Source organism: Mustelus asterias, chromosome 14 (genome assembly GCF_964213995.1).
Source record: "Mustelus asterias chromosome 14, sMusAst1.hap1.1, whole genome shotgun sequence".
Taxonomy (NCBI): Eukaryota; Metazoa; Chordata; class Chondrichthyes; order Carcharhiniformes; family Triakidae; genus Mustelus; species Mustelus asterias.
Genome location: NC_135814.1, coordinates 58998552 through 59012699, shown reverse-complemented (window position 1 = coordinate 59012699; position 14148 = coordinate 58998552). Strand labels below are relative to the sequence as shown.

At 39.8% G+C, this 14148-nt stretch overlaps 1 protein-coding gene across 5 annotated transcripts in view; it reads right to left on the bottom strand.

The window, feature by feature from the left end:
• agps (alkylglycerone phosphate synthase) overlaps nt 1-14148 on the bottom strand; it is a 136870-nt gene that overhangs the window by 53091 nt on the left and 69631 nt on the right. For all 5 annotated transcript variants that reach the window (XR_013499550.1, XR_013499551.1, XM_078228480.1 and 2 more), the window contains exons 8-10: nt 11596-11676; nt 3032-3157; nt 1704-1812 (exon numbers count right to left, since the gene is read on the bottom strand). Coding sequence is in view for 3 of the 5 variants with exons in the window: in XM_078228480.1 (XP_078084606.1) it covers nt 1704-1812; nt 3032-3157; nt 11596-11676 (316 nt within the window). In the remaining 2 variants the exon portion in view is untranslated. The remainder of the gene's footprint in view (nt 1-1703; nt 1813-3031; nt 3158-11595; nt 11677-14148) is intronic.

Here is a 14148-nt window from a genome sequence, read left to right as displayed (position 1 = left end):
TAAGACTGTATTACTACTTCAATGATGTGGAGATGCCGGCGTTGGACTGGGGTAAACACAGTAAGTATCACAACACCAGGTTAAAGTCCAACAGGTTTATTTGGTAGCAAACGCCACTAGCTTTCGGAGCGCTGCTCCTTCGTCAGGTGAGTGGGAGTTCTGTTCACAAACAGCAAACAAGCCCCGTTTGCTGTTTGTGAACAGAACTCCCACTCACCTGACAAAGGAGCAGCGCTCCGAAAGCTAGTGGCGTTTGCTACCAAATAAACCTGTTGGACTTTAACCTGGTGTTGTGGGACTTCTTACTGTTACTACTTCAATGTCATGAAACTGTGTTGATTCTGCTTAATTGTATTGATTTTCTAAATGTCGTGGAACTACCTCCTTAATGACGGATTCTAGCATTTTCCTACGACAGATGTTAGACCCATGGTTTCTTGCTTTCTGTCTCCATAATTTCTTGAATATAGGTGTTACATTCGGAGTTTTCCAATCAGCTGGGACCTTTCCAGAATCTAGGAAGTTTTGGAAGATTATATCAATGCATCCACTACCTCTGCTGCCACTGCCTTTAAAACGTAGGATGCAGGCCATCAGGTGCAGGGGACTTGTCAACCTTTAGCCCTCAGTCTTTATTAGTTGGCCTTGTACTCATTCTCTTGGGATAATGCTTTGTGTTAAGATCTTCCTTCTCTCCTGCCCCGATTTTCTACTTTTATTGGGTTACTATTGTCATCTTTTATGAAGACAAATACAAAACACTTGTTCACAGTCTCTGCCATTCCCTAATTTCCCTTTATTAATTCCCTAGTCTTATCCTCTAACGAAGCAATGTTTACTATAGCTATTCTCTTGCGTTTTATAAACTTGAGGAAGCTCTTACTATCCATTCTTGTATTTCTTGTTGGTTTACTTTCAATCGGTTTTCTCCCAATTTTGTTTGATCATCCTTTTCTGGTTTCAAAAATGTTCAATCTTTTGGCCTACGACTGTTCTTTGCAATATCGTATGCCTTTTCTCTCAATTTGATTCCTGGTAACCATACAGCTTCATAAGATGGAATTAACGCCTGTAAGGGAAGACGGGCCTCTACGATGACACTGAAGCTGGAAGATTCTGATAGATCCTACTCCACCCACTACTGGGGTGTCTTCGTTGGTGTGCTCCATCCCAAACTCGATATGCAGACCCAGGTGTTTTTCCCAACTCCTGCCCACCACATTGGTCCAGATGTGTTCAGGAATCAAGTACAGAAAGCAAGGAGGAACTGATCACATTCTCCTATGCATTCAGGAAAAGTCCAAAATTGGATTTTACATTTTTTTCCCTAAATCAGACACTGAGGATGTTCAAAATAACACATTATGCAAAATGTTTTCCAATGCTGCCCAAACTCAACTACCAATTGTCAATATTAATAAAAACAGAATTACTCAACATTACGCTTTAAGTTACCTAGACTGTTAGTAATGTGCAAGAGTTAGACCAAATTTCAAAAACTACTTATCATGCAGAAGACATCCTCAAATCACTTGTTACAGAATTTTACAACACAAAACAGGCCATTCGGCCCAACAAATCTATATCACTGTTTATGCCTCAGTGAATCTCATTACACCCATTAACATATTCTTCAATTCGTTTCACTCACTTACTTAATTTTCCCATATTGAAACCTGCACAGGGTAAAACTAAAATGGTACCTTCAGATCCCATAATGAAGTGGTAAATATCAGGGCCGGTTGACATTCTTGGACCTTGACAACTTTTCTCTACTATGCCCCTTGGTGTAATCATTTTTATATGCACAACCTGTTAACACAGTAAAAGCCACAAATTATTTGCTATGGTCCACTTCATGAAAACATTGTGAAGTTAAATTTGATATTCAGTGATGACTGAAAAGGAAAGCATGTTATTAAAATGCTTCATCTTGTAATTACTGGGCCAAATACAAGAATGCCAAATTTCAAATAATCACAACCATTTATACCATCGACAAAAATGCTGCTGATTGGTTGGCAAGTTGACTCTGATTGACTGAGGCATAGCCATGGATAAAGCAATGGGGAGCTCTTGGCTCCCCCGCTTCCGGATAATTCAAAAAGCGCAAGGCTTGAACATTTTCCTTTTGTTCAGAGTGGACCCTGTGTATGAATGTAGGTCACTTCTAGCAAATGCAAGTGAGCCACATTACGAGCTCAACTGATTATCTTAAATTGAGTGTTAGTGTAGTTATTAGCACATTCAGGATTATTCAAGAAGTATGGTCCAATAGTGGAATCACATCTGACAGCAGACATTTTGTTCTGGGTTTTTCAAGTGCGGAATGGTTGAATACAGTCTGTACTCTTCCTATTACAAAAAGCTGTTGCTTTTTCCTGAGCAATGCCTCAGTCAGATTCACCAACAGATCAGCACCCTTTTTCTCCCGTAGTACAAGTTGTTGCAATCGTTTGAAATTTAGCATTCTGGCATTTGTCTTGATGAATGCCCTATGAAAAGCCTCAGCAACACATCTCACTTTTCAACAATATTCAAATTCTGTACCATCAAGCAACTATTCAGTAATTTTTCAGAGTCATGTTTCTTTTCAATTCATTGACATGGGCATTTACGATAGTGTAATCCAAATGGTACTTTATTATTCCCTGACCAATTTGAATTTTAGGACAGAACATGCAGATATCAAGTCAGTTTTAGATTTGTTTCGGAGCTACAACTTCGTAAAGATCAGACACGGAACAGCCATCATTATTCCTCCAAGTCATACAGCATCCTGACCAAGACACCTGTCCCAATGTTTTTGTCATCGCTGAATCAAAATGCTGCTATTTGCTGCTAAATCCACTGTGGGAATATCAACAGCATAAAGTCTGAACTGGTTCAGGGCACCAACCCAACATAGCCATGTCTGGACAAATGGAGATGAGCAATAAATTCTACACCTCGATAACAAATTAAAATATTAAAGTTCTGCTTGATTACAGCCAATCAAATTCAATGTAATTACACAGTTTCAAATACTCACCAGATCTTCAATGTTACCGTAGATATTTTTTTTCATGCCGGATGCCCTCGTCGCTACCCAGCCTCCAAGGCTGCTGAACTCCATCGAATCTGGTTCATGTCCTGTGCAGTAGCCATGTTCACTGAGCTTCAGCAAGAGGAGTGAGTTGGGTTTGCAAAAATAAGAGCAATGGAATGTTACAACAATTTGTGTTTCCTTGAAGCAGCTTTTATGTATACTCCATATACAGCACGCTATCCTTCACTGTTTGTAGAAGTCAATTAAACAGTCCAGCAAATATGTTATATACAAATTGGCAATGACTATTATTCAAATGTTTATTTTTTAAATTCAGCCTTTACATTAATTCCTTCAATTGAAATGCAGTTTTTTCCAACTGAAAAGGGTTCAGAATTCATCATTAGCTATTACAGGAGAGTTTTTAAGCTATAAAAATGGCTGCCATCTCCAACAAAATGTCAGATCCAATTCAAACATGAAAACTGCTAAAAGGAGATATATATTGCCAAAACATTTCATCTTATACTCATCAGGACAAATGGCAGAATGGCAAATTTCAAACAATCACAACAATTTATACCACACGAGAAAAGGGTGCCAATTGAAACAAGTCTACTCTGGCGGAGATGCTGCCACGGTGAAGCAATGGGGAAATCAATGGCTTCCTATGCTTCTGGGCAATTCAAAAAATGAAAGACTTGTGGGAATTTGAAGTTTGGCATTCTTGTGTTTGTCCTGATGACTGCGAGACGAAAAGTTTCTCTTTTCAACAATATTTAAGTTCAAATAATAAAATTTTCATAAAGCTACTGCTTTCAGAACAGAATCAACAGCTTTGAGAATTATTTAACTTCAGAATTATTAATAAATTCAACAATGTCGATATTGCACTGCACTAAAATTAAAACCGAACAATTAAAGATAACGATTACCACAGCATAGTAACCACAAAGTTACCGTCAATTAAAGCAATTGGCCAATAAAAATGGGGACAAAAGTACTTTCAATAAGAAGGTTCTCCGCCATACAATTTAAATTTATAGGCTCCTCCTGCAACTCATTCTTATCCAGCGTCAGTGTGGATTATACACACATGTACAAACCCAAGATTTTCCCTTGGGCAATATTATTTTTCCCAAGAGTCATAAATAACGCAAAACAAATTCCACACAAGTCTGATCGGATAAATAATAGGCACGGAAGTTTTGCATGTTATTCCACATGGATACTCAAAACTGAATCCAGAGCATTAAGAACATAACTAGGAGCAGGAGTAGCATTTGGCCCCTCGAGCCTGCTCCACCATTCAATATGATCATGGCTGATCTTTTCGTGGACTCAGCTCCACTTAGCCACTCGCTCATCATAACCCTTAATTCCTTTACTATTCAAAAATCTATCTTTGCCTTCAAAACATTCAACGAGGTAACCTCAACTGCTTCACTGGGCAGGGAATTTCACAGATAAATAGATTAAAGTTAAATAAACGTAACTACAAGGGTACGACGACAGAGTTGACCAAGTGAAATGGGAAAATAGGTTAAAAGGAAAGATGATTTAAGGAGATATTGCATAACTCAAAGATACATTCCACTGAGAAAGGAAGATTCTATGACAAGGGTGCACCCTCTATGGCTAACTAAGGAAGTTAAGCATGGTATCAAATTGAAAGAGGAGATGTACAATGCTGCAAGGGCTAGTGGTAGACCAGAGGATTGGGAAAATTTTAGCAACCAGCAAAGAATGACAAAAAAATTAGAAAGAAATTGAAGAAAGAGAAAACTAAGAAGAAATATTAAAAACAGAGTAAAAGCTTCAACGGGTATATATAAAAAAAGGAGAACAAGCAATGGAATTAATTATGGAAAACAGGAAAATTACAGAAATTTTGAACAAGTATTTTCTGTCTTCGCAGAAGAAAACACTAGAAGCATCCCAAGGAAATTAAGAGGCAAAAAGGATGGAGGAACTTAAAACAATCACAGTCACTAGGAAAAAAGCAGTAGGAAAACTAATGGCACTAAAGGTTGGCAAGTCCCCTGGACATTATATCCTGCATCCTAGGGTTTTAAAAGAAATGACTGTAGAGATTGTGAAAACATTGGATGTATTCTTCCAAAATTCTCTAGATTCTGGAAAGGTCTGAGCGGATTGAAAAATTGGAAATGTAACACCTTTATTCAAGAAAGGAGGGAGACAGAAAGCAGGAAATTATAGGCCAGTTGGCCTAACATCTGTCATTGGGAAAATGCTAAAATCCATTATTAAGGAAGTAGTAGCAGGATACTTGGAAACTCCATGTGATCAGGCGGAGTCAACATGATTTTGTGAAAGGGAAATAGTGTTTGACAAATGTAATAGTTCTTTGAGGATGTAACAAGCAGGGTGGATAAAGGGTTACCAATAGATGTGGTGTATTTGATTTCCAAAAGGCATTCAATTAGGTGCCACATAAAAGGTTACTGTGAAAGAAAGAAGTTTGTGTTGGGGGTGATATATTGGCACGGATAACTAGGTAGGCTAACTAACAGGAAACACAGGAGGTTGGGATAAGTGGGCCACCAGGTCAATTCCTGGGATGGCGGGGCTGTCTTTTGAGGAAAGGTTGAACAGGTTGGGCCTATGCTCCTTGGAGTTTAGAAACATCAGGTGATTTTGGCAAAGCACAAGATTCTAAGGGGGTTTGACAGAGTGTATACTACGAGGATGTTTCCCTTCATGGGGAATCTAGAACTTGAGGGCCTAGTGTAAAAATAAGAGGTCATCCAATTAAGACAGAGGAGGAGGAAGAATTTCTTCTCAGAGGGTTGGTAATCTTTGGAATTCTTTTCCACAGGAAAACAGAGGAATTTGGGTCATTGAATACATTCAACGCTGAGTCGGACAGATTTTGGTTGAACAAGGGAGTCAAGGATTATGGGGCGCTGGCAGGAGAGTGTAGTTAAGGCCACAATCAGATTAGCTGTGAGCTAAATGGCGGAGAAGCTTGATAATGTGAATGGCCAAATTCTGCATCGATTCCTCACGACTTTATTTCATGTCTGACCAATCTTTTGAAATTAACAATCTAAATTTAAGCAGATTAAAATGTGTTTTCATATTTTCTATGCCAAGTGATCTGTTCGTAATAGTTGAAGTCCATCAATTTTATAAAGAAAATCTGCTTACCATATGGTGGATTTACAGTAGCAATATGACCCTCACTTGCAGAATTTGTTTAGTTTTTGTTGTCTACAGTAACCAATAGCAAATTTCACAAGTCTTTTTCATGGAATCCCTACAGCGCAGAATTCAACCCAGCGAATCTGCACTGACTCACATCCAGGTTTACCCTATAACTACATTTGTTTACTCTGCTAATTCCTCAAACCTATATATCTTGGGACACTTAGGGGCAATTTAGCATGGCCAATCCACATTACCCGCTCATCTTTGCATGTGGGAGGAAACCGGAGCATCTGGAGGAAACCCACACGGACACGGGGAGAATGTGCAAACTCCACACAGAGTCACCCAAGGCCGGAATCAAACTCGGGTCCCTGGCACTGTGTGGCTAACCATGATGCCACCATGCTGCTCCTATGCTTAATTGAGTCACATAGTTTAAAAACTGAATTACATTAGCTCCATTACGATAGCTGAAACATTCAAGACAAGAAAATCTAACTATTACAGATGCTAGTGGATCAGGGGTTTGGATAGTTAATCTTTAGTTGAAAATACTGAAGAACTAATCGGAAAATGGTCTCTGCCTCTGTAACTAAAATAAGTGCTGGCTTCACTGGTGAGAAATTATTGAAACACTGCTCTTGGATACATATATACTGCAACCCCTAAATGGATTTCTGAAAAAACTCCCTAGTACAAGACATTAATACAGATGTGGGTGGGGGAGTAAGGTATATGCTCTCACTGGAATAACTGGCAAAATTCCAGAATTCTATTCAAAAAATGATGAGTTTACATAATAGAGCTATAGTTTAACCAGCATGACAGCAGATTACCATCCATAAATATTTATACATGTTCCTAGATACACATCGCTATTGGTTGTAACCAATAGAAGTCACCGAACAGCAAAAGTCCAAAAAGAGCTATGCTGCAAAAATGAGTGGTTAAGCCAAATGTATATGGCTATCACGTTTAACTAAATTGCATTAGCAGTATCACATTGCATGAAAATACCACGGTAATGTGTGCTCTGATCTGTAAAATGTCACAAACTACTTCCAGATTAAAAATTTATAAGAAAGTAGCACTTAGAATTCTTTTGCATATTACATTTTGCAAGCAGGATAGATTTGTGTCATGGCAATTGGCAGAAAACATTTGTAAACTGCCTGCAGTAAAACCTCTTAAGAAGTGATATATCTTGGAACCATCTGGCAGGAAAAACACTGATCCTTTATGAAACGCATCAACATCTACTTGAGATGCAGCGCAAGTATTCTGGCACATCGGCTGATTACTAATTCCTAATTTTCAGAATTTACTTTGTTATTCCATCTGCTCAACACCAGAGTCTAATCACCTCAGAAATTAAAAGGAGCATTTGGGCATTTTCTCAAAGATAGTTAAAAATGCTGAGATCTTGCCTATGTTTATATTCTGGAAGTGCTGTATTACACAAAAATACTGATTTACAATCCACTCAGTACTAAACATGCTCTGCAATATATACCAGTGTTTTCCCATGCCTTTAGAAATAGAATTTTGCATTGCTCGGATTCCCATGATAAATGGGTCGACTGTGGTCTTAGTTAACAGCAAATTTCGTCCCAAAACAATATCAGGCACCCAATTAAAACCCAAGTTCAAAATGCTTGGTTTGCTGAATCCAAATATCGTGTCCTCTTTTATTCAGCAGGGTAAGAGATGCTAACACCACAACTGAGATTCAACCCATAACAATAAAATTAACAAAGTTGGTGCAGTGATTTTCTTAATGCAATGAAACTGCAGATAGAGGGCTAACTTCAGAACTACCTTTCATTATCCCAGCATTTTCCAGATTTAAATGTCATAATTCAATCTTTTTAAACTATAGAAAACTGGACTTTAATACAGGATGGCTATGATTTACAAATTTAACATTTAAAATGCAAAATTGTCTCAAAGTTTGATGGCACGATACCCATGAATGATGTTGTGAGCCTAAAGATATATTTAAATCAATGGAACGCAAGTTTATGCCCTTCTAACTGTTGTACTTAAACTTGGCCACAGAGTGGCACTGTAGTAATGCATTTTTATCAAGAATTGTAGAGGCTTGCCAAAGACAAGTCTGATGTTCTGATAAGCCCATAGGAACTTTTTCACATGTTCCTCCCATGTTTTGAGTCAAGTGACTTGCCAGCCTATTCAGTTCCTGCTAAATTAATGCTCCATCTGTGCATCTCTTCTCTTGCTCAAATGTCTTCCCTGGCCACTGGACTGTTCTGCCGAGCACTGTTCGTTGCTCAGCTACCCTTCCAGGTGCTTAGTGCCTGCCCAGTTCACCAGCCTTGTAAAAATGCTACGCGGTCACTATTAACGCTGCCCCAGAGGGGAAAACAGTCGTCCATGCTGCTTTGCCTCATCACTGTCAGTTTGTCGACTATTTCTCATTTGCTTTTCTTTCTGAAGCATTAAAATTTACCATCCCAGACCTTGAATTGCAATCAGTTAACACTATTTGCAAAGCATGTTTTGTAGTTTAATGGGCTGGAAAGTCAGCATGTGTTCCCAGTACAAAGACACTGGGTGGAAGTACTCATCACAGGAACGCAAAAGGACAATAGGCAAAGAGTCAAAGAGTCAGAGGTTTACAGCATGGAAACAGGCTCTTTGGCCCAACTTGTCCATGCCGCCCTTTTTTTAAAAAAAATCCCTAAGCTAATCCCAATTGCCCGCATTTGGCCCATATCCCTCCATACCCATGTAACTATCTAAATGCTTTTTAAAAGATAAAATTGTACCCGCCTCTACTACTACCTCTGGCAGCTTGTTCCAGACACTCACCACCCTCTATGAAAAAATTGCCCTTCTGGACACTTTTGTATCTCTCCCCTCTCGCCTTAAATCTATGCCCTCTAGTTTTAGACTCCCCTACCTTTGGGAAAAGATATTGACTATCTACCTTGTCTATGCCCCTCATTATTTTATAGACCTCTATAAGGTCACTCCTCAGCCTCCTACGCTCCAGAGAAAAAAGTCCCAGTCTATTCAGCCTCTCCTTATAACTCAATCCATCAAGTCCAGGTAGCATCCTAGTAAATCTTTTCTGCACTCTTTCTAGTTTAATAATATCCTTTCTATAATAGGGTGACCAGAATTGCACACAGTATTCCAAGTGCGGCCTTACCAATGTCTTGTACAACTTCAACAAGACGTCCCAACTCCTGTATTCAATGTTCTGACCGATGAAACCAAGCATGCCAAATGCCTTCTTCATCACTCTGTCCACCTGTGACTCCACTTTCAAGGAGCTATGAACATGCACCCCTAGATCTCTTTGTTCTGCAACTCTCCCCAACACCCTACCATTAACTGAGTAAGTCCTGCCCTGGTTCAACCTACCAAAATGCATCACCTCGCATTTGTCCAAATTAAACTCCATCTGCCATTTGTCAGCCCACTGGCCCAATTGATCAAGATCCTATTGCAGTCCAAGATAACTTTCTTCACTGTCCACTATGCCACCAATCTTGGCGTCATCTGCAAACTTACTAACCATACCCCCTATATTCTCATCCAAATCATTAATATAAATGACAAATAACAGTGGGCCCAGCACTGATCCCTGAGGCACACTGCTGGTCACAGACCTCCAGTTTGAAAAACAACTCTCTACAACCACCCTCTGGCTTCTGTCAAGAAGCCAATTTTGTATCCATTCAGATACCTCACCCTGGATCCCGTGAGATTTAACTTTATGCAACAACCTACCATGCGGTACCTTGTCAAAAGCCTTGCTAAATCCACGTAGACAACATCAACTGCACTGCCCTCATCTACCTTCTTGGTCACCCCTTCAAAAAACTCAATCAAATTTTTGAGACATGATTTTCCACTCACAAAGCCATGCTGACTGTCCCTAATCAGTCCTTGCATCCCTAAATGCCTGTAGATCCTGTTTCTCAAAATACCTTCCAACAACAACCACAGATGTGAGGCTCACTGGCCTGTATTTCCCAGACTTTTCCCTGCAGCCCTTTTTAAACAAAGATACAATATTTGCCATCCTCCAATCTTCAGGCACCTCACCTGTGGTTACCGATGATTCAAATATCTCTGCTAGGGGACCCGCAATTTCCCCCCTAGCCTCCCACAATGTCCTGGGATACACCTCCTCAGGTCCCGGGGATTTATCTACCTTGATGCTCTTTAAGACTTCCAGCACCTCCTTCTTTGTAATATGTACACTCCTCAAGACATCACTATTTATTTCCCCAAGTTCCCTAACATCCATGTTTTTCTCAAAAGTAAATACTGATGAGAAATATTCATTTAGGATCTCACCCATCTCTTGTGGATCCGCACATAGATGACCTTGTTGATTAAGAGGCCCTACTCTCTCCCTTGTTACTCTTTTGCCCTTTATGTATTTGTAGAAGCTCTTTGGATTCTCCTTTGCCTTATCTGCCAAAACAATCTTGTGTCCCCTTTTTGCCCTCCTGATTTCTCTCTTAACTCTACTCCTACACCCCCTATACTCTTCAAGGGATTCACTTGATCCCAGCTGCCTATGCATGTCATGTGCCTCTTTCTTCTTCTTGACCAGGGCCTCAATATTCCAAGTCATCCAGGGTTCCCAACTTCTGCCAGCCTTGCCCTTCACTAAGTGGAATGTGTTTACCCTGAACCCTGGTTAACACACTTTTGAAAGCATGTCACTTACCAGATGTCCCTTTTCCTTCCCATAGACTCTCCCAATTAACTTTTGAAAGTTCCTGCCTGATACCATCAAAATTGGCCTTGCCCCAATTTAGAATTTTAACTTTTGGGCCAGACCTACCATTCTCCATAGCCATCTTAAAACTAATAGAATTATGGTCACTGGTCCCAAAGTGATCCCTCACTTACGCTTCTGTCACCTGCCCTTCCTTATTTCCCAAGAGGTCAAGTTTTGCCCCCTCTCTAGTCGGGCCATCCACATGCCGAATGAGAAATTCCTCCTGAATACACTCAACAAATTTCTCTCCATCCAACCCTCTAATACTATGGCTGTCCCAGTCAATGTTGGGGGAAAATTAAAATCTCCGACTATTACCACTCTATTTTTCTTGGAGCTATCTGTAATCTCCTTACATATTTGCTCCTCAATTTCCCGCTGACTATTTGGGGGCCTATAGTACAACCCTATCAAAGTGATTTCCCCCTTCTTATTTCTCAGTTTTACCCGTATAGACTCAGTTTGTTAAAATGTAAGATACTTTGAGAAAAAAAACCAAACATAATGCAGTTACCCAAAATTAAACCTCTTCAGCTTGACTGCAAAAAGTCACCCATTTGCAAAGTTAGCTTTGCTAAATTTCACTTCTCATTCCCCAAGGTTGTCAAACACTGAACAGAGCCAATCTTACCTGTCTTTCAAGATCTTGCCCAGTAATGCCAGCCTCCACATGAGCTGTCAAATTCTTTTCATCAATCCACAATATTCGATTCTGTTTTTTGTGAAAAATTAGAAAATAAATACACCTATTTCAGTCTATTAACACTTTTAAAATCTAATGTTCAAAACATTTCACAAGCTTCTCCTTGTATTTGAATCTAATATCAATATTTACAATTAAAGAATTACATATTTTCTTGCTGGATAAGGTTCCATAAATGCACAACACCCTCCAGTATCTTACATTCATTACTCATTCTTAAGCATCTGCAGAGAGACTTCCTGAGAGCTGGGAGGGGGCACATCACGGCCAGGTTCAATTCTTTCCCCACCCGCAATCCAAACAAACACTTCCAGCAAGGATCAATAGATAAACAATCAAGAATAGGAACCAATCATTACTTCAGGGGCACAGAGGATAACTAACAACGGCAGTACTACACTTGGTTGAAGTTAGTTGACTCTCAGACCACAAATCATTGCCTTCAACGGCTTAGCCATGGTAAAGCCTTACAGGTCATAGCAGTAACATTACATACATTAAACTTCAGATGTCCAAAGGTTTAAACACTTTATAATAAAACGGTTGATTAGAAGCAACAGTAGAATTCAGTTGACCAGCATCGACTGATGTCACCAACAGACTATGTGGTCTCTTCCACTCTGTAATCAGGATGTCTGTATGCAAGGCGAGTGTATTGCCTTATCTTCAATGACTTTTCCTAATTTTAAAATAAAATCCAGCAGCAGGCTTTTCTGATTTTAAAAATAAGGAAAGTTAATTAACACATACTTTCCCCAGGTGTTCAGATTGTGACATCTCAATCACTCCTCTGACTCATACTATCACACACACACATTATATTCAGATGAAGCCAAAACTGTAACTTTTAAAATAAAATTTATCACAGTCTCTATATCGACGCAGGTCCAACATCTTTGTAGTTGAGTTAATACTCCTGTTGGCGTAATGGCCTTCGAGGGAAAAGGACTCATGAAGCTGCAAGCCTCTTGTGGATGAATAGTCAGAAAATTGGTTCTCAACTGGACTTGGAAGCTGGATCAAGTACAGTATTTGGGTTGCAGCTATAATAGCTCAGCTATTTCTTGGTGCTCCTGATGTTACCCTGCTGGATTTGCTTAGCTCAGGTTATTTTAAACTGCAGTCCCTAAAAGTTAGTTTCAGTCACATGACTGAAGGATTAATACAACTGGGATCCAGACCACCATGATACAATGGCAGTTGACAATGGTTATTCACCCTCATATCTGCCCCAACTCGAGCTCAAATATTTTCCTTTGTTCCATATGGCATTCAGAGACCAGAAATGCCATAATCCTCAAATGTCAATTTAGCCTTAAACAATGTGATGTGTAAATATCACAGGTGGCTGCGAAGTACCCTAATTCAGGTCCAAGTCAAGCTTTCAGCCACAGAATAAAATCATGTGACTGTAGCCAGTAAAGGTTATAGCCATTTAAAAATATTTTGTAGCTGCTTTCACAAGGTATGGTCTTATAGTCCATAATAGCCAATATCTTCATGCTTCTCCTGAGCATAGCACTGACACACAACAGTAACACAGCAAAAATAGATTAATGCCATTCGTGCAACTTCACTGCATTCCAAGAAGTAATCCTAAAGTGAGAACATATTAAATCACCTCCCTTTAAAAGGTTTTGTGACATCATGATATCATATCAGCAGAGCTGTCCCTATAGGAATCCTCCCAGTAGTATACATCATAAAGTATCTTCTGACTCTGATCAGAAGCCATTGTTGTGCTTACACACACACCCATATTGCATCTGCCCACACATGCTTAGTTTGCCCATTGGGACATCAACAAAACGCGCCTGCCAGCTGGTGCCAGTACCAGTTTTGCACAGCTAGAGTGCATGCATAGTGATGTCAAAAGCACCATCAAGTGCCACTCACTCACGGTGCACTCTGAGGGGCACGATGTTTGAAACTTTCCGGCTGCAAACTCCACCAAAACATGGAATTGTTTCAGAAGTGAGTATTTCTAAACATTCATCTACAATTTAGAGTTTTCAATAAAATACTATGTTACTTGCAAGAGGTTCTAAGGCTCTGGAGCTGGTGTGAACCTTTACTGTGGATCGGAATTCTTGCCCATAAACTATGTTCCCCTCTGCCCTCTCCAATTGTCTCTCTGCCATTGCCCAAGTTCTTCTGCTTCTAACCATGGGTGTATTTTAACCACGTGTTACTTTCACTGAGCTTCCACTGCTGCTCATCCACCGACCATACAGCAGCTTTATCTTCCTATGGTATTGCTGCTGCACTAAAGCAGCTGATGACAGCTTGGACACACTCTGGAGGAGATTTAACAGAATGGAATGATAGCAAACCGCATCAATTTCTTCACACTTATCATACCAATTAATTCCTATCTGAAAGCTTTTCCTGGACAGCTTCTCATTGAGCAACAAATATGGTTGTCCTCTGTCAGGTGGTGATGCAGGATAATTTTGGCAGGGGTACAGCTGTGTTCTGCAT